Source organism: Saimiri boliviensis, chromosome 2 (genome assembly GCF_048565385.1).
Source record: "Saimiri boliviensis isolate mSaiBol1 chromosome 2, mSaiBol1.pri, whole genome shotgun sequence".
NCBI lineage: Eukaryota > Metazoa > Chordata > Mammalia > Primates > Cebidae > Saimiri > Saimiri boliviensis.
In genome coordinates this window covers 129,917,468-129,935,358 of record NC_133450.1, presented here as the reverse complement: position 1 = coordinate 129,935,358, position 17,891 = coordinate 129,917,468, and the positions used below count along the sequence as shown (strand labels likewise).

Sequence of the window (17,891 nt, the reverse complement as noted above, 5' to 3'; positions counted from 1 at the left end):
ACCATCCTGGTCAACAAGGTGAAACCGCGTCTCTACTAAAAATACAAAAATTAGCTGGGCATGGTGGCGCATGCCTGTAGTCTCAGTAAGCTGAGATCGCGCCATTGCACTCCAGCCTGGGTAACAAGAGCGAAACTCTGTCTCAAAAAACAAAAAAAAAAAGAGAGTGCCAAGGGCCAGGTGAGGCGGGTGGCCTCTGGGGGGCCACAAGGGCCCGTATGGCAGCCCTAAAACGTGGGTGCGTCCTCCGCCCAGCATGTGTGAGCTTTGCTTCTGAAGTGTCTCTCAGTTCATTCATATTCTTGAGATCATCTCACAGCAATTACTATTCTATAAAGTTAAAATTGCTTTTAAAAAACCCTTAAGTCAGCTTTGCTTGTATTGTATATAAAATATTTCCATTTTCTTAATACTTCGCCAATCTTTCCTCTGAATTTACCACACTGTAGTGTTTGTTTGTTTGTTTGCTTTTTTGAGGTGGAGTTTTGCTCTTGTTGCCCAGGCTGGAGTACAATGGTGCAATCCTGGCTCACTATAACCTCCACCTCCAGGGTTCAAGTGATTCTCCTGCCTCAGTCTCCCAAGTAGCTGGGATTACAGGTGCACGTCACCACAACTAGCTAACTTTTGTATTTTTAGCAAAGACAGGGTTTCACCGTGTTGGCCAGGCTGGTCTAGGACTCCTGACCTCAGGTGATCCACCTGCCTCGGACTCCCAAAAGTGCTGGGACTACAGGCGTGAGCCGCCACGCCCGGCCACATATTGTAGCTTTTTTTTTTTTTTTTTTTTTTGAGACGGAGTTTCGCTCTTGTTACCCAGGCTGGAGTGCAATGGCGCGATCTCGGCTCACCGCAACCTCCGCCTCCCGGGTTCAGGCAATTCTCCTGCCTCAGCCTCCTGAGTAGCTGGGATTACAGGCACGTGCCACCATGCCCAGCTAATTTTTTGTATTTTTAGTAGAGACGGGGTTTCACCATGTTGACCAGGATGGTCTCGATCTCTCGACCTCGTGATCCACCCGCCTCGGCCTCCCAAAGTGCTGGGATTACAAGCTTGAGCCACCGCGCCCGGCCTTATTGTAGCTTTTAACTGCTTGCTTCTGACTTCTAAAAAATGGCATAAGGCTTTTTGCTGTGGTTTTCGTTTTTCTGCCATACACATGACTCTCATGAACTGGGAAAACGTGAGGCTTCGGCTACGCAGGGAGTGGAGACCCAGGCGCACAGCCCTGAGGACTCTGCAGACTCCTAGCTGGGCCTAGCCATCCCTACCTCGCTCCTCAGGAGAGTCTGGACGCTGCACTTGTGAGGGCAGGACACCACCACGCAGGGACAGTCCGTGTCTTCATGTTTCTGCAGAGAGAGAAGGTACTGTCAGCTTTACACACACGACCTGTCTTCCTTAACCGCGCTGAGGTCCCCACGGGGCCACCAGGAAAGGCTCTGCTCACCATTTTGGCCCTTCGGTTATGGCTAAAGTCATTACTGTCACAGAGTATGAGTGTCTCAGGACATCACAGGTATCTCCACAGATCTGGTGCTATCTGACCAGTGAGGGCGACAAGCCTGAGAACAGTCACAAGGGCTTCCCCTGAGCACTGTCCAGAGCTGCTCCTGGTCCACATGGCACCTAAAGTGCAGCGCTCAGGCAGGTATGGCCACTCACAAACGCTCACAGCACAGGTGGACAGTGGAGCTGCGGACCCAGCTGGTGACTGCCTCTGCTGGTTCAGAGAAGAAGGGTCTCCCTTGGCCTCTCAGTCTGGAGTCTGGAAATGATGTCTCTCAAGTATGTGAGAGTGGTGTGACCGACTGAGTATTTACATTACTAACCTACAGCCTTAATCTAGATGATCTTTAGTCCATGGAAAATTGGGTGAGTTTTGGGTTAGACCTTCTCTGATGGCACAGAAGTCATCTTTGCTGAAGCTGCGTGATGGCTACTCTTAAGCCCAGTGCTATGGGTGCCTGCTGGGCACCTGTCCACAAGCAGAGCAAGGGCAAGGACTCCCCACAAGGACATCAACTGCAGGGGCCCTGGGGAGAGACTGACGAGGCAGAGCCTGAGCCGGAGCTGCGCTGAACAGTTCCTGCTGAGAGGAAGACTGTGGCAACGGCTTCCCCGCAGCACAGACACCTCAACCTTCCCCATCCATCTTTCCAAGTCCTCTTTTGGCCTCCAGTTATGCTGTTGTTCTGCTGAACAAACTGGGGAGGCCTCGCTGAGAGCTGCTGTCTAACTGGTGGGTCTGAGGGTGAGGAGGGCAGCGGCCTGCTGGATGGAAGCTCGTCCTCGGAACGTGGACACTCCTCTCCCCCAGGAGCTCGCTCTCCTCGGCATGTTTCCAAGGCCCAACTCTGCAGGCACCCACAGTGGGTCTGCAGCACAGGAGGGACACCTACAAGGTCAGAGCTTCCCTGCTCCTGGGCCTGGTCCCGAGGCCCACAGTGCCACCGAGGGCCAGTCCATCACCATCCCAAGCTGAACAGCAGGCACTGGATGGGTCCCCTGACCACAGGCCTCACTCAGGGGAGATGTCGCATGGGGACAGCATGGCACTGGGCGCAGACTCCCACCCAGCCTAGCTGTGCTCAGAGCCACAGTCCCCAGCACCACTGTCAAGGCTTCCTTTGTCTTTCAGTGGGAAACCCTGGCACAGGTGGCTTCACCTCCCTGGCCTCACACCTCATCTGTAAATGGGGTGGCTGGAGCTCACTCCCAGGGTGCTGAGGGCTGACTAAGGTCAGGGGCGTGGAGAGGCCAGCACAGGTCTGGAAACGTGGTAAGTGCTCTGTGGATGCTGAGCCTCCTCCGAACCCACTCTCAGTCCACTTCCATTCACCCGAGAGGACGCTGGTCAGTGTGGGCATCAGCACAGAGACAGCTGGATGAAGACTGGCAATCCCCACTGCAGCCAGGCAGAGGGAGACTGGCATGCCTCTGGAGGAGAATAAGGATGGGGTTCGGGGCAGGGAGGCTGAGGGAGAAGGGCATGGAGGGAAGCAGTGTGGCCAGGGAAGAGGAGACCAATCAGTATCTTTCTGTGTTTAACTTACAACAACCCCACAGCAAACTACACTCCCAGTAGCATGGGGATGCATGTTTTCACACCCTTGCCAATTCTATCGCAAAATCTTTCGCAATCTGATAGGTAAAAAAATGGGGTGAGTGGGACCTGCAATTCTTTAGTAATGTGTGGTTAAGCGCGCGCGCACACACACACACACAACTTGAGACAGTCTGTCACCCAGGTTGCAGTGCAGTGGTGCGATCTCAGCTTGCTGCAACCTCCGCCTCCTTCAAGCGATTCTCCTGCCTCAGCTTCCCAAAGAGCTGGGACTACAGGTGTGCGTCACCATGCCCAGCTAATTTTAGTATTTTTAGTAGAGGCAGGGTTCACCATGTTGGCCAGGCTGGTCTCAAAACTCCCAATCTCAAATGATCCATCCGCCTTGGCCTCCCAAAGTGCTGGGATTACATGTGTGAGCCACTGCACCCAGCCTTAAGCATATTTTAGATATTAATCGTTGCTGGCTCACAATTACGCTTTGGACTAATCTGCCTATTGCGAATAACTGCAGGCCCCTAACTTTCACTACTGCATGACACACCTCCCTGTAGTATAACACTGTAATACAATTTCCACCTGCTGATGGGTGCTCCAGCTATTTCCAGATTTCTGCTGCTCTGGTCACACCTGGCAGTTTCTCCTATACATCCAGGGGAAGAACTGCTGGTTAACTGAATGCCTGAATGTCCAACCTAATAGGACACTGACAGTTGATTTCCAAAGTGGCCAAACCTACGTAGACTTCCACAACGTATGCTCTCCCATAGGGTGAGATCTCTATCATCCTGATCTTCACTAGTAACAGAACTGTTTAAAAAATCATAGTCCAGGATTTCTGGACTAAATCTAAAAGGTTTCCTGACACTTTAAATTATGCTGACCTATAAATTAAAAAAATGATAAAACTTGAAAATAGCTGGTATACTGTCTATACAATAGTTTAAATGTAGAAAGGAGATTCTCATGAGAACTGCAACGGTCCAGAGTTTCGGTGCATTCTCAGCACATTTTGTCAACATTTGATGTTGTGACACACCACACGCAGGGAATGCAGGAGAATGAGAATGACCTGGGCTCTCGATCTCCCTGTATCAGAACTGTTCTCCTTAGAAATAAACTCGATGAAGGCCTGAGGTGATGAAACTAAGGGTGTTAGAGTTGAAAAAAACAAAATATGTGGGAAGCAAATCACGTCACTGAAAAGAGAGGTGAGTGAGGGCAAGTCACAGAACCAGGCCTGGAGCTAAGGGAGCCAACCAGCCACGGCCCTCCCCTCATCAGGCTGAGAGGCAGGGCAGCTGCATGAGCAGGACCCCAAACACCTGTGCTTGCTGAGATGCCTGCCCGCCCCGAGAGAAGCCAACACACACCTTAAGACGCACTCTACTACCTACACTGCTCTAGCAGGTTTAAACTAGTATCACCTCAAGCATGTAGTGCGATTTATGAGGAATATTTGCACAACTCAACCCCCCAAACTTGTTCATTATCATTCTGTGCTTTCCATCTACTCTCTTGCTCCTGTGTCTTTAGTTGACTAATTCAAGACCCAGATCAAATGAAAGGCAACCTCCTCACTAAAGCCTTCCCTGCCACTCAGGCTACGCTATCATAACATCCTTCCTTGTTGGCATGTTATTAATGTTACAATCACAGTTCTTCCCATACTAACAGGAATTAAACTGTGCATCTGGCTGTCTCTCTCATCAGATTGTAAACTGAAGTAGAGAGTGCGACTTACTCTCGTGTACATCCTGAGCAGCCAGGGCAGGGTCTGGCGCTGTTTCGTGAATCCATACGCTATGCTGATGCTTAAAACCTGACCTGTTACAGCCTCATCTGGTGTTCAGAGTCAGTTTAACAGACATGCTCTACAATTCCTGCTCAAACAAAAATCAGTTGTTGGATTCTATTCTGCAATAAAGGTAACTGATTTTGGCAAGAAGCAAAGTATAACTTCGATAGCTATGCATTTATTTATTTTAAGTTCCAGGGTACATGTGCAGGATGTGCAGGATGGCTACACAGGTAAATGTGTGCCATGGTGGTCTGCCACACAGATCAACCCATCACCTAGGCATTAATCCCGACATCCATTAGCTATTCTTCCTGGTGCTCTTCCTCTCCTAATCCCACAGGCCCCAGTGTGTGTTCATCCCCGCAGTGTGTCTATGTGTTTTCATGATTCAGCTCCCACTGTCACCCAGGCTGAAGCGCAGTGGCGTGATCTCAGCTCATGGCAACCTCCGCCTCTCACGTTCAAGCGATTCTGGTGCCTCAGCCTCTGGAGTAGCTGGGATTACAGACATGTGCTATCACCCCTAGCTAATTTTTATGCTTTTGGTAGAGATGGGGTTTTACTGTGTTGGCCAGGCTGGTCTTGAACTCCTGACCTCAGGTGATGCACCCGCCTTAGCCTCCCAAAGTGCTGGGATTACAGGTGTCAGCCACCGTGCCTGGCAGATCTTTTCTTTTCTTGGACTTTTGCTCTTATTGCCCAGGCTGGAGTGCAATGGCACAATCTTGGCTCACTGCAACCTCTGCCTCCCAGGTCCATCGATTCTCCTGCAGAGCCTCCCAAGTAGCTGGGATTACAGGCATGTGCCACCACGCCTGGCTCATTTTGGTTTTTTAGTAGAGATGGGGTTTCTCCATGTTGGTCAGGCTAGTATTGAACTCCTGACCTCAGGTGATCTGTCTGCCTTGGCCTCCCAAAATGCTGGGATTACAGGCACGAACCACCACATCCAGCTGATCTCCTTCCTTTTTACAGATACATCATATTCCATGGTATATATGTATCACATTTTCTTTATCTAGTCTATCACTGATGGGCATTTAGGTTGATTCCATGTCTTTGCTATTGTGAATACTGCTTCAATAAACATACATGTGCATGTATCCTTATAATAGAATGATTTATATTCCTTTGGGTATATAGCCAGTAATAGGATTGCTGGGTGAAATGGTATTTCTGCCTCTAGATCTTTGAGGAATCGCCACACTATCTTCCACAATGGTTGAACTAATTTACACTCCCACCAATAGCGTAAAAGCATTCCCTTTTCTCTGTAACCTCTTTAGCACCTGTTGTTTTTTGACTTTTTAATAATCACCATTCTGACTGTCATGAGATAGCAATATTTTAACTTATGTCAGGCCTGAAGTCTTATTCATCAGGCATGTGTCTCATTCACTGGAGTTTAACAACTGGTGGAATTATTATTTTCGTTCTAGAGAGGAGGTCTTGCTTTGTTGCCAGGCTGGTCTTGAACTCTTGGCCTCAAGCAGTCCTCCTGCTTTGGCCTTCCAAAGTGCTGGGATTATAGGCATGAACCATCACACATAGCCTGGAGGAATTATTTTGACTATGACAAAACACTATTGCTATTTTCCAAAGGAAGGGGAAGGCACAGTTCTTAGAAGTCCTTTTTTTTTCTTTTGAGACAGGGTCTCACTCTGTCACCTAGGCTGAGTGCAGTGGTGCCATCATGGCTCAATACCAGTCTCAACCTCCCTGGCTCAAGTAATCTTCCTGCCTCCACCTCCCGAGTTACTAGAATTACAAGTATGCTCTACCACACCCGGCTAAATTTTTATTGTTTATAGAGGCAGAGTCTTGCTGTGTTGCCCACACTGGTCTCCAGCTCCAAAGCTCAAGCAATCCTCCTGCTTCAGCCTCCCAAAGTGCTGGGCACACAGATGTGAGCTACCACACCTGGCCTCAAAAGTTCTTAATAACTGGAAACTTCTGAAATGTCATACAAGAAAAAGATCGTGCAATGTAAGAAAGACATGGCCACAGAAAAATTACAGAAAGCAAGGCAAATACAGAGATTATGAAGTATTTACCATTAAAACCCATGGTGAAAACCGCAATTACTTTTGCACCAACCTAAGAGAATACATCTTATTTCATAGAGAAAAGCAAAGGAAGCTCCCTGCATTTTGGTCATAAGAGCTCCATGCTGGGCGCGACGGCTCTCGCCTATAAGGCTGAGGTAGGCAGACAGCTTAAGCCTAGGAGCTGGAGAACAGCCTGGGCAACAGGGCGAGACACTGTCTCTACTAAAAAATACAAAAATTAGCCAGGCAGGGTAGCATGCACCTGTAGTTCCTGAGGTGGGAGGACTGCTTGAATCTGGGAGGCAGAGACTGCAGGGAGCTGAGATTGTGTCACTGCACTCCAGGACTGGATGACAGAGTGAGACTGTCTTAAAACAAACAAAAAACACCACTCCACAGTTATCTGGCAGGAACTGGATGGTGGCCACACCCTGGCTGAGGTGCCCTGGTGCCTCCCCTCAGTCGCTTCATGGCTAAGCCCACCCCAGCCTCTCGGCAGCCTTGGAGAGTGTGCCCAGGCCCCCATGAGTTCTGTCCTCCTCTACACTCACTCCAACCCCATGGCCCTGCAAACCACCACAGTCACCCCAACCTGCAGCCTGCATAGCTCCACTCCCCATTCTCCCCCAAGTCCATCACCCTCCACTCACTGGGCACCCCCTCGGCAGGACACTCAGGTTCTCAACAAGCACTGGGTGTCACCCTTACCTCATACCCAACCTGCTGGCCAATCCTACCACCCCACCTTCAGGCACAGCCCAGCACAACTGTCCCCCACCATAGCAATACCAGGCCTTGCCCCAAGGCCCCACTTACCTCCCCAGCTCTGGGCTGTCCAGTGCCTTTCCCTCCCCCTCTGGCTGCCACACCGCCCTCACATCTAGCCTGTGCTCCACACAGCTCCTGAACCCCACAGCCCTGCCAGTTCCAGCTCAGGGTCCACATGCTCCCTTGCTGTCCTATGACTGCTTCAGAGAAGCCAGTGCTGATCATCCCTCTTCCCTGAGTCTGCCTGATGTTTATTCAAGGCACTGGTCACCACCTGATGTTACACATGTGTTAGTATCTTTTCCCGCTAGAGGAGCTTCACCACTGAGTCCCCAGCTCCTGGAATGCTGCTCCGCGCACAGTAGGTGCCCAATTGGTGTTTGTTCAACAAATGGATCATTTCAGAAGTGTGTCTTCCACCCCCAACATCTCTGCTTTCTTCTTTAATTCACACACTCAGCCACACACTCACACAGAAACACACAATGCAGAACTGTGACAATATAACCCAAGTATGAGAAGTTCTGTCTCTCCAAAATAAACAGCTGCATTTCAATGTTGTAGGATAAATTAGCCTGTTGTAAGTGATGGTTATGTCACAGAGTTGTAATAAGATCGGGCAATCCATCAACATTTTGAGGCCCTTCCCTACCACAAGTTAAAAATTCTACCTTTTTTGAATAAGTATTCATTTTCTGACACCCCAAATGACAGTCAATCAAGGCAATGGAAAATGTTAACTAAATAAATCAAAATAGGCAAAACAAATAAAGCTTAACTCTGAAATGAAGTCTGATAAAAACTGCTATTTACTCCTATCTTTTCTCTTTATTCCTGTTAGAATAGTCATTTAAAAAGCTATTCAGCGGGAAAATGATCTGTGAATTGGGCAGAAGGTGTGTGAACAGGAAAAACACCACACCTGCAGCGTGATCATCGGAACCTGACTCTTGCAGTGGCTGCAGGTGGCTTCCCGGTATTTACATGCCTTCTCCACATGGTCTCGAAGGTCTTTCCTCAAGACCTTTTCTTTGCAGTCAGCACGCACACATGGAAGTTCTTCAAACTGGCAATCATTTTTTAAATGCACCTGTAAGACAGACCATTCAAAGTTCTTAACTGGGCAAAAATCCCTCAATCTGAAATGCCAGATTCTAATCTCTATGCAATGAAACCCTAAAGAAAGGTTTCTCCTCTGCTGTTAGACCAGTCTTTCACAGCAAAGAGTAACAAATATGCCAAGAGACACTGAATTTCATATTCTATTTTGTGAGTCCTCAAACTATATTGTTGTTGAAGAATTAAGTCAACTCTGCTTCCTGGGTAGATAAATGAGTATCTGCTAAGAACTTTGTTTTATTCCAGTTCAAATAATTTTCTAGGCTAAATATGGTACTAATAAAAAAATACAGGAAGTTATGTCGAATTTCATGGGCCTTCTAAAATTAAAATCCAACTCAGATTTTCTCTATTGTAAATAGGGTTGGGAGTGTTTAAGAACCAGTTGGCAATTCTGTCAATGATGTCATAAAAATAACAACTTAGAGGGTGGTTCTCACTGCTTTCCTATTTGGCTGTGCTTTGAAAAACTAACGTCAACATTGTCTTAAAGTGCCACATCCTACTGATCACTTCATCCACTGGATGTAAGAAACTCGGCTTCCTTCAGGTACAAGCCTCCGTGCCCCTGCGCTACTCACCAACAGATGCCCCAGCGTTAACTGCTCTGAGCAACCCCGGCTTTCATTCCGACAGTAGATCTGAAGAGCTAGAATTTCTCTCTTGCAGCAATTATCCTTAAACACCTGAAAATGAAAGATCATTATTTTAGAGGATTAATATTTCTTAATCTCCACATGCTGCTACTTTGGACAATGCAAAACCACTTAAAAAACACACACACAAGAGAGTAACTCTTAAGTGGACTTCAGAAAGCATTAAGGACCATCTTGATTTCTACAAGTAGAATGAAGAAGCTGCCCCTACTAAGATACGCAATTTAAACAACATTAACTGTTACCTTTTATTAGTTAAGCCAAAAGAAAATGAATTAACTTAATAATTAAAGGTCACTCTGGAGCATCTCAACATCTTCTATTAACTTTGACATAATCTCAGGACAAGGGCAGAGGAGGGCAGAGGAGGACTAGGTTCACAGTCAGACTCTGGGGCTTTCCGGGAGCCAGCACTGAGCAGGTGGTCATCGTGGTCCAGCTGCCACCAGAGGACAAGAGCAGAATCTGACACAACTAAATACATTTTTTTTTTTTAAGACGGAGTTTCGCTCTTGTTACCCAGGCTGGAGTGCAGTGGCATGATCTTGGCTCACCGCAACCTCCGCCTCCTGGGTTCAAGCAATTCTCCTGCCTCAGCCCCCTGAGTAGCTGAGACTACAGGTGGATGCCACCATGCCCAGCTAATTTTTGTATTTTTAATAAAGACGGGGTTTCACCTTGTTGACCAGGTTGATCTCGATCTCTTGACCTCGTGATCCACCCACCTTGGCCTCCCAAAGTGCTGGGATTATAGGCGGGAGCCACCGCGCCCGGCCCCAACTAAATACATTTTATAGATTGCTTGTTGGAGACACGGAGAGACCATGTCAGAGATCATATGTGGGGAAAGATTTGTAAAACTGTTGATTCCTTCTAAAGGTCATGCTGTTAAAACTCATTTTTCACCAAAAAAGCAGCATTAGTCATTAGCCTGTGGTTGAAAAAAACTCTCTTAAAACATATATTGCAGTATGAAGTTAGTCTAACAATGAAAACATTTCCCTGTGAAAATGAAAATGAGGCTGGACATGGTGGCTCAAGCCTGTAATCCCAGCACTTTGGGAGGCCAAGGCAGGAGGACTGCTTGAGCCCGGGAGTTTGAGACCAGCTTGGGCAACCCAATGAGACCCTATCTCTACAAAATTTTTAAAAAAAAATTAGCTGGACAAGGCAGCAAGCACCTGTAGTCTCAGCTTCTCAGGTGGCTGAGGTGGGAGGACTGCTTTAGCCTGGGAGCTTGAGGATGCAATGGGCCGTGATCACACCACTGCACTCCAGCCAGGGTGACAGTGTGAGACCTCCATCTCTCTCTTTTTTTTTTTTTTTTTTTAAAAAGAAGAAGAAAATTAAAAAACCTTTCAACTTTTCTTAATTTTATTTTTCCCTTAGAAAACACAAATATTCTCACTCTTTTTTTTTCTTTTCTTTTCTTTTTTTTTTAAGAGACAGGGTTGGCCAGGAGCAGTGGCTCATCCCTATAATCCCAGCACTTTGGGAGGCTGAGGCAGGTGGATCACCTGAAGTTAGGAGTTCGAGACCAGTCTGGCCAACATGGTGAAACCCTGTCTCTACTAAAAATATATTTTTTTAAATTAGCTGGGTGTGGTTGCAGGTACCTGTGGTCCCAGCTACTTGGGAGGCTGAGGCAGGAGAATGGCTTGGACCCAGGAGGTGGAAGTTGTAGTGAGCTGAGATAGTGTCATTGTACTCCAGCCTGGATGACAGGGCGAGATTCTGTCTCAAAAAGAGATGGGGTTTCACTCTGTCGCCCAGGCTGGAGTGCGGTAGTACAATCATGGCTCATTACAGCCTTAAACTCCTGGGCTCAAGGGATCTTCTCACCTCAGCCTCCTGAGTGGACTGAACCACAGGTGCATGCCACCAAGCCCAGGTAACTTTTTAATTTTAAATTTTGTAGAGATGGGGTCTCCGTATGCTTCCCAGGCTGGTCTCCAACTCCTGAGCTCAAGTGATCCACCTGCCTCAGCCTCCCGAAGTGCTGGGATCACAGGCGTAAGGCACCCACCCACCCCTCTCTCACTCTTTCTAACAACACAACCTACAATAGCTTAGTCCAAAGGCATTTCTAAGAAACTCCCGCCTGTTGCTCTATGAAGGTGGAATAACAGGACTGCTGAGACAAACAGAATCAACAGCTTTTAACAGAAACAAACTAATTTGGAGCCAAAGCTTTTCTTTCATAAATATGACTAAATAAAAAAAAGGTCATGACTTCAGATACTAAAGTCAACAGAACTTTGGAATGGACAGGATCTGAGACTATTTACTCCAAATGTCCCTGTTTACAGATGAGGACCAGAGGCCTCCATCCCTGGATGACTTGCTGATGGGTAGACCTGGGTCACCTAGGGCCCAGACAACTCCACTCTTTCCATGAGGGTCCACAGCTTGAGTGCATCTCATTCATGGTTCTTTGACAAAACTTGTCAATTTTTCTTTTTTTTTTTTTTGAGACGGAGTTTCGCTCTTGTTACCCAGGCTGGAGTGCAATGGCGCGATCTCGGCTCACCGCAACCTCCGCCTCCCAGGTTCAGGCAATTCTCCTGCCTCAGCCTCCTGAGTAGCTGGGATTATAGGCACGCGCCACCACGCCCAGCTAATTTTTGTATTTTTAGTAGAGACGGGGTTTCACCATGTTGACCAGGATGGTCTCGATCTCTTGACCTCGTGATCCACCCGCCTCGGCCTCCCAAAGTGCTGGGATTACAGGCTTGAGCCACCGTGCCCGGCAACTTGTCAATTTTTCTTCAGCTACTGTCATTAAAAAATGGGGATAATGATTCTGCATAACGAAACAGAGATACTAAAAAAATCATCTCAGCCATTGTTGTGAGCTTCTCTCTCACTCACACATGTTAGGCACATGTTCACAAGGCAGCCTGGTATCATGCTAGGACAAGGTACAGAGCAGACGGGAGTGGCTGTCTTCCCTTACAGGAACTAACCAAGTCTTCGGCAGTAGGAGGTAAATGTGGAGAAAGGAAAGGTACAGGGCCAGGTGGCCAATTCCAGCTCTCCACCTTCCAGAGTGGCTCTATCGGATGCCCTTGTCTCTGTCAGCAATCCTCAATTCACTGCAGTCACCTGGGTTGCCCTGACCAACAAACCCAATCTGCAAGGTGCTTTAGACAGGAAAACCCCAGAGCAAGAATTTTATTGTACAACTTAATAACCTGCATTTAAAAAATGGTTAGATTCATTACTCAAAGTATGGAAACACACATTTTTATTGACATTTTAAGCACTTTAAGAATGAATTGGTGGGTACAGTGGCTCACGCCTGTAATCCCAGCACTTTGGTAGGCTGAGTCGGGCAGATCACCTGAGGTCAGGAGTTTGACATCAGCCTAACCAACGTGGTGAAAATCCCATCTCTACTAAAAATACAAAAATTAGCTGGGCATGGTGGCTTGTGCCTATAATTCCAGCTACTTGGGAGGCTGAGGCATGAGAATCGCTTCAACCTGGGAGGCGGAGGTTGCAGTGAGCCGAGATTGCATCACCTCACTCCAGCCTGGGCGACAAGAGCGAAACTCTACCTCAAAGAATGAATTGTTTCACACTCCAAGTGTGCCTGGCAGGGTTTAGCAGCACATGGATGGCTGTTGGTCTCCATGAGAAGGACCAGGCCCCAGGAGAGAGGCTGGTGGCAGCCCCATCCTCTGAATGTGCAGACACACCCACAGGCTCTAGCTGAGGACAACCACAGGGGGTAAGAAGGAGCTAATCTCACTCATGGCTAATGACTTCAAGGTATCACCAGAGGTGGGAGGGGGTGGGGAGTGCAAACTCAAATGAACCCCTCAGCGTAGCATGTCTGAAGGTAAAATCTAGTTTAAGAGCTGAGTAGAAGCTGTCTGGGATAAAGACCCGTGACGACAGAAGTGACCCAATCACAGGCAGCTCTGCCAGGGACAGGCTCCTCCGCACTTTGCTCACATCAACCCCTCACTCCTCACACCAGCTCCCAGCGGTCTTGGCAGGTGATATGATTATTACAGGTGAGGGGGTGAAGGAGCTCATGGAGCTTACACCGCAGGGGAGTGGCCAAGTAGATGTGAACCCACTGTCCACCCAGGTGATTATGTGGTACAGTGTCCCGCCTGGGAGGTTGTGGCATCCGCTGCCAAAACTGAAGGAACGTGTTGTGCCAGAGTGCCGAATGCAAACTATGTGAAAAGTATTACCCAGCTGAAAACGTGACAAAATAATTAAAAAAAAAAAAACAAAAAAAAAAACCACAAGAATACCTTATCTTTAACGATGCTCTCTTGACACGCGGTACATTTTGGACTTGAAGAGCTGTGGGGAAACGCACATGACTGCATTAGAGTGGAGTCCCTTTCTTGAGGGGACTCAGGAGACTCCCGGAGCATTGCTCTATGGTCAGGTCTGCACAGTGGCTCACAGCCATGAGCAGAGTTTCAGGTCGCCCTGGTGATCTGCGTTACGGAGGAAGCCATGGGAGAAAAGGGCTGCGTTTTTTAAATGGTGATTTTTCAAAAGGAAGTTACCAAGCAGAACAGTTTAGTTCAGTGCCACTTGGAAAGCCCCCTCCACTTAATGTAAAAGTGAAATTTTATTTCAGAAACCAAAGCCAGGCATCTGCGGAGCAGCTCTTTGGTGTAAATACCTGTTTACTCGGAGAGCCTTGCTCCTGCTTTGTCAACGCTGCCAGCCCTTCTCCACAGGCCACTTGCTTCACTGTCTATTGGAAGGCCAGTGGCACCCGCACAGGCAGACCAGCCTCCCTCCCCTGCGGCCACCCTAAAACAGGGCTCCAGCCCCTCCTGCACCGGGAGGCTTCTCCTGGGCCCACAGTGTAGTCCAGCTCTTGTGTTAGGAGACATGGTGTTCTGTGTCTCCTGTGCTGTCACTAAGCCCAAATGTCACTTTGCCCCCAAGTGAGCAAAGGTGAGTTGACTCTTTGGGATGAGTGAGCAAGACCACAGAGGAAAGCACAGAGAAGGAGTGGGGGGTTGAAGGTAGGTGACAGGGCAGGGGGCTGGCTGCTGGGCCCAAGCTAGGGCTCTGGGGCAGCCTGGGCTTGAGTGCTACGGGGGGAGGAGCTGGCAACCTTCCCAGGCCAATGCGCCCTGACCACAGTGGCCAAGATCAGGGTATCCTCCAGCAACCCTAGCACCCAGCACCATGTCTGAAAACATGAGGCCTGCAAGGTGAATCCAGGTGCTGTCCTGGCCTACGCTATGCTGCAGGGAAGCTCCAGCGCCTTCACGATCCTCCAGTGGTGCTGGCACCGGTGCTCAGCAGTGAAGGGCTGCCAAGGGCTGGGTGCACGTTCCACACGAGCCTGCTATGGAAGCGTGCGGCCCCGGTTTCTGCTCCAGTAGGGACCCACCCAGTCCTTGAGGCTGACCCCATCCTCCCACCTCTCTTTCCAGCACCTCGCACACCAGCACACGTGCCCTTCAATGACTGGCTTATTTCCTGGTGTGTCTCCTCCATGGAACCGTGCGCTTCTTCAATGGTGGCTCATGCCTGTAATCCAAGCACTTTGGAGGCCAAGGCGGGTGGATCACCTGAGGTCGGGAGTTCAAGACCAGCCTGACCAACATGGTGAAACCTCGTCTTAAAAAAAAAAAAAAATTAAAAAATAAATAAATAAATAAAATACCGCAACACATAGGAGGGGCGCCAAGGCTCTGCAGACAGAGTGGAACGACACGGGCCAGACGGGTCAGGCGCCCGGAGGCCTCAGTAAACCCAGATGCGGGCTCCCACGGTACCTCCCCAGCAGATTCACAAGCAGGGCCCAGGGGCTTTTACGGACTTCTGCAGGGCTTTACACCGCTAGAGGTTTTATTTCAAAGAAACAAATGAAGGACAGAGTAAGGCCGAAGGCCGAGGAGGCAGCAGGTGGGGGCCGGGCAAAGGCGCCTACCTCAGCAGAGAGGCCATGCAGCTCTCGCAGAAGCGGTGGCCACACTCGGTCTGCTTCGGGCTGCACAGCACCAGGCGGCACTTCTCACACTTGTACTTGTCCTCCACGGCCTTCACAAACTTCTCCTTGTAGCCTCCTTGCTCAGGGACAAAAATCGGTGTCCCGGCACTGCGGTCAGCGTGCAGCTTCAGTGGCGGGTTGGTCTGCAGCGTGCCAGGCGAGTCCATCTTCTTACTGGACTCCATTTTAGCAAGGAGGAGTTCTGCGGGAAGAACAGTCAAAAGCGCGCCGTCATATCCTCTCATGCCAGGAAACACACACAGCTTAGGGAACGCAAAAGCGCCTGAGGTGTGCTGTCTTTTGGTTTTAGGTAACACAAGAATCTTTCCAGCTTTAATATGTGTTGGGAACAAAACATGATCCAATATGCTTCCTTCCTTTCTATTTTACCCAAACACACAGAAACTATTGATATTACTATTCAAAGAATTTCCTAAAAGGTGTACTTAATAAATTGGGCTAGGCAGAGAGGCACACACCTGGGGTCCCAGCTCCTTGGGAGGCTGAGGTGGGAGGACTGCTGAGCTCGGGAGGTAGAGGCTGCCCTGAGCTATGACGGCACCACTGCACTCCAGCCTGATTGCAGAGTGAGGCTGTCGCCACAAATTTTTAAAAGTTAATAATAGCCAGGCACGGTGGCTCAAGCCTGTAATCCCAGCACTTTGGGAGGCCGAGGCAGGTGGATCACGAGGTCAAGAAATCGAGACCATCCTGGTCAACATTGTGAAACCCCATCTCTACGAAAAATACAAAAAATTAGCTGGGCATGGTGGCGTGTGCCTGTAATCCCAGCTACTCAGGAGGCTGAGACAGGAGAATTGCCTGAATCCAGGAGGCGGAGGTTGCGGTGAGCTGAGATCGTGCCATTGCACTCCAGCCTGGGTAACAAGAGTGAAACTCCGTCTCAAAAAAAAAAAAAGTTAATAATAAACAGAGTATTTCTGAGGTTTAAAAAAATTACACATATTACTTTGCTGTGTGGTAACTCTGAATTCAATGCATCATTCTGAGCTTTTGGCTGAAACAGCCGTTCTTAGCCAGTTTTCTTTCCTCACTGACTTCTGCTAGATGAGTCTGGATGACACAACTCAGGGTGGCCTGGTCAACCTGCTTCTGGAGCCCAGGAGCTGCTCCTTCCCTGGGAAACCCTGTGAGATGTGCCCACAGTACCCAAAGTGCTCCGTTTTGATGTCCACCCTCATCTTATTAATCTACCACCACCATGACCCAGCAGGCTGAGCACAGAGCTGTGGGGTGGGCCCACCGTGGACCTACAGAGCAGGCCACACCACGCTGCACTGGTGAGGAGTGTGTGAGGGGTGTGGCTCCCTGCGTGCATGAGGGGGCTCAGGTAGATGCCAATGTACCCAAGGGCTGTGCTGGCAGAGGGGACACCACACAGAGCAGGTCTGTCTGAGTGGGCTCTCTTCCATACCTGCTGACAAGGTACTCTGTGAGACTGGCTGTCTCCCCGCTGCAGGTTCCCACTGACAGGTAAAGCAAACAGCTCCCCACAATAAGCCACAAAGGTCCCGGCCTGCACAGCTCTGCCAAAGGAGACCTCAAGATCAAGTAAACGACAATACCCAGGAACGTGCAGGAGTTGAATTGAGTTCCTGAAGAAACTTGAGCTTTAATAAAAATTACACTGTGCACTCATTAACACACTAACAATTTGATCAATCATCCTAAATACATGCTAACACTTAACCAAAGCACAAATTAAATGTTTCCAGATGGTGGAATAAAGTCTGGCTTCTCTTGTCTTTGCTTTCTGGATACCGTGCAGTGGCCATTTTTATAACGAAAAAATCCTAGTGAATGCTGGTCAGTGTGGAGGTCAGTTTGCACACCATGAACTTTCTTGAAAAGAAAGTTCAGGTAAACAGAGGAAGTTTCTTTCAAAACTAACTCACCAGCTCCCTGAAAAATGCACTGCATTCCTGCGCTGAATTCATCTATGTTTGCTACTTAGAGAAGTAGGAGCCAAATTCCTTTCACTCCTGAGGCCCTGGGCATCCCAGGGAGGTAGCTGTTGGGTGGGCGACAAAGCCCCTCCCTCCAAGCCTGTTCTTGCTGCCTGCATGAAGCTGACAGGCACATGAGCTGACAGCCTCCCAGCCCAACTTCAGAGCTAGAAGAAAACAGGAATGAACACTGGCAGCAGAGAACTTCAGAGACTGATGAACTGGCATTCCAGCCACTGGGTCAGCTTCATAAAACATTGCTGTGTGGGCAAAGTGTGGGAAATTGCGTATTTGTGAAAACAAAAAGTTTTTAAAACGTTGATGTTAAAGTATATGCATCGTGGCCTGGCGCGGTGGCTCAAGCCTGTAATCCCAGCACTTTGGGAGGCCGAGGCAGGTGGATCACGAGGTCAAGAGATCGAGACCAACCTGGTCAACATGGTGAAACCCCGTCTCTACTAAAAATACAAAAAATTGGCCT

General features: G+C 48.7%; 1 protein-coding gene across 11 annotated transcripts in view; it reads right to left on the bottom strand.

Moving 5' to 3' along the window:
* TRAF3 (TNF receptor associated factor 3) overlaps nucleotides 1–17,891 on the bottom strand; it is a 133,988-nt gene that overhangs the window by 23,186 nt on the left and 92,911 nt on the right. For all 11 annotated transcript variants that reach the window (XM_039462944.2, XM_074394336.1, XM_074394335.1 and 8 more), the window contains 5 exons: nucleotides 15,384–15,645; nucleotides 13,732–13,783; nucleotides 9,386–9,490; nucleotides 8,608–8,775; nucleotides 1,273–1,353 (listed from right to left, as the gene is read on the bottom strand). In XM_039462944.2, coding sequence (XP_039318878.2) covers nucleotides 1,273–1,353; nucleotides 8,608–8,775; nucleotides 9,386–9,490; nucleotides 13,732–13,783; nucleotides 15,384–15,628 — 651 coding nt within the window. In that variant the 5' untranslated portion in view covers nucleotides 15,629–15,645. The remainder of the gene's footprint in view (nucleotides 1–1,272; nucleotides 1,354–8,607; nucleotides 8,776–9,385; nucleotides 9,491–13,731; nucleotides 13,784–15,383; nucleotides 15,646–17,891) is intronic.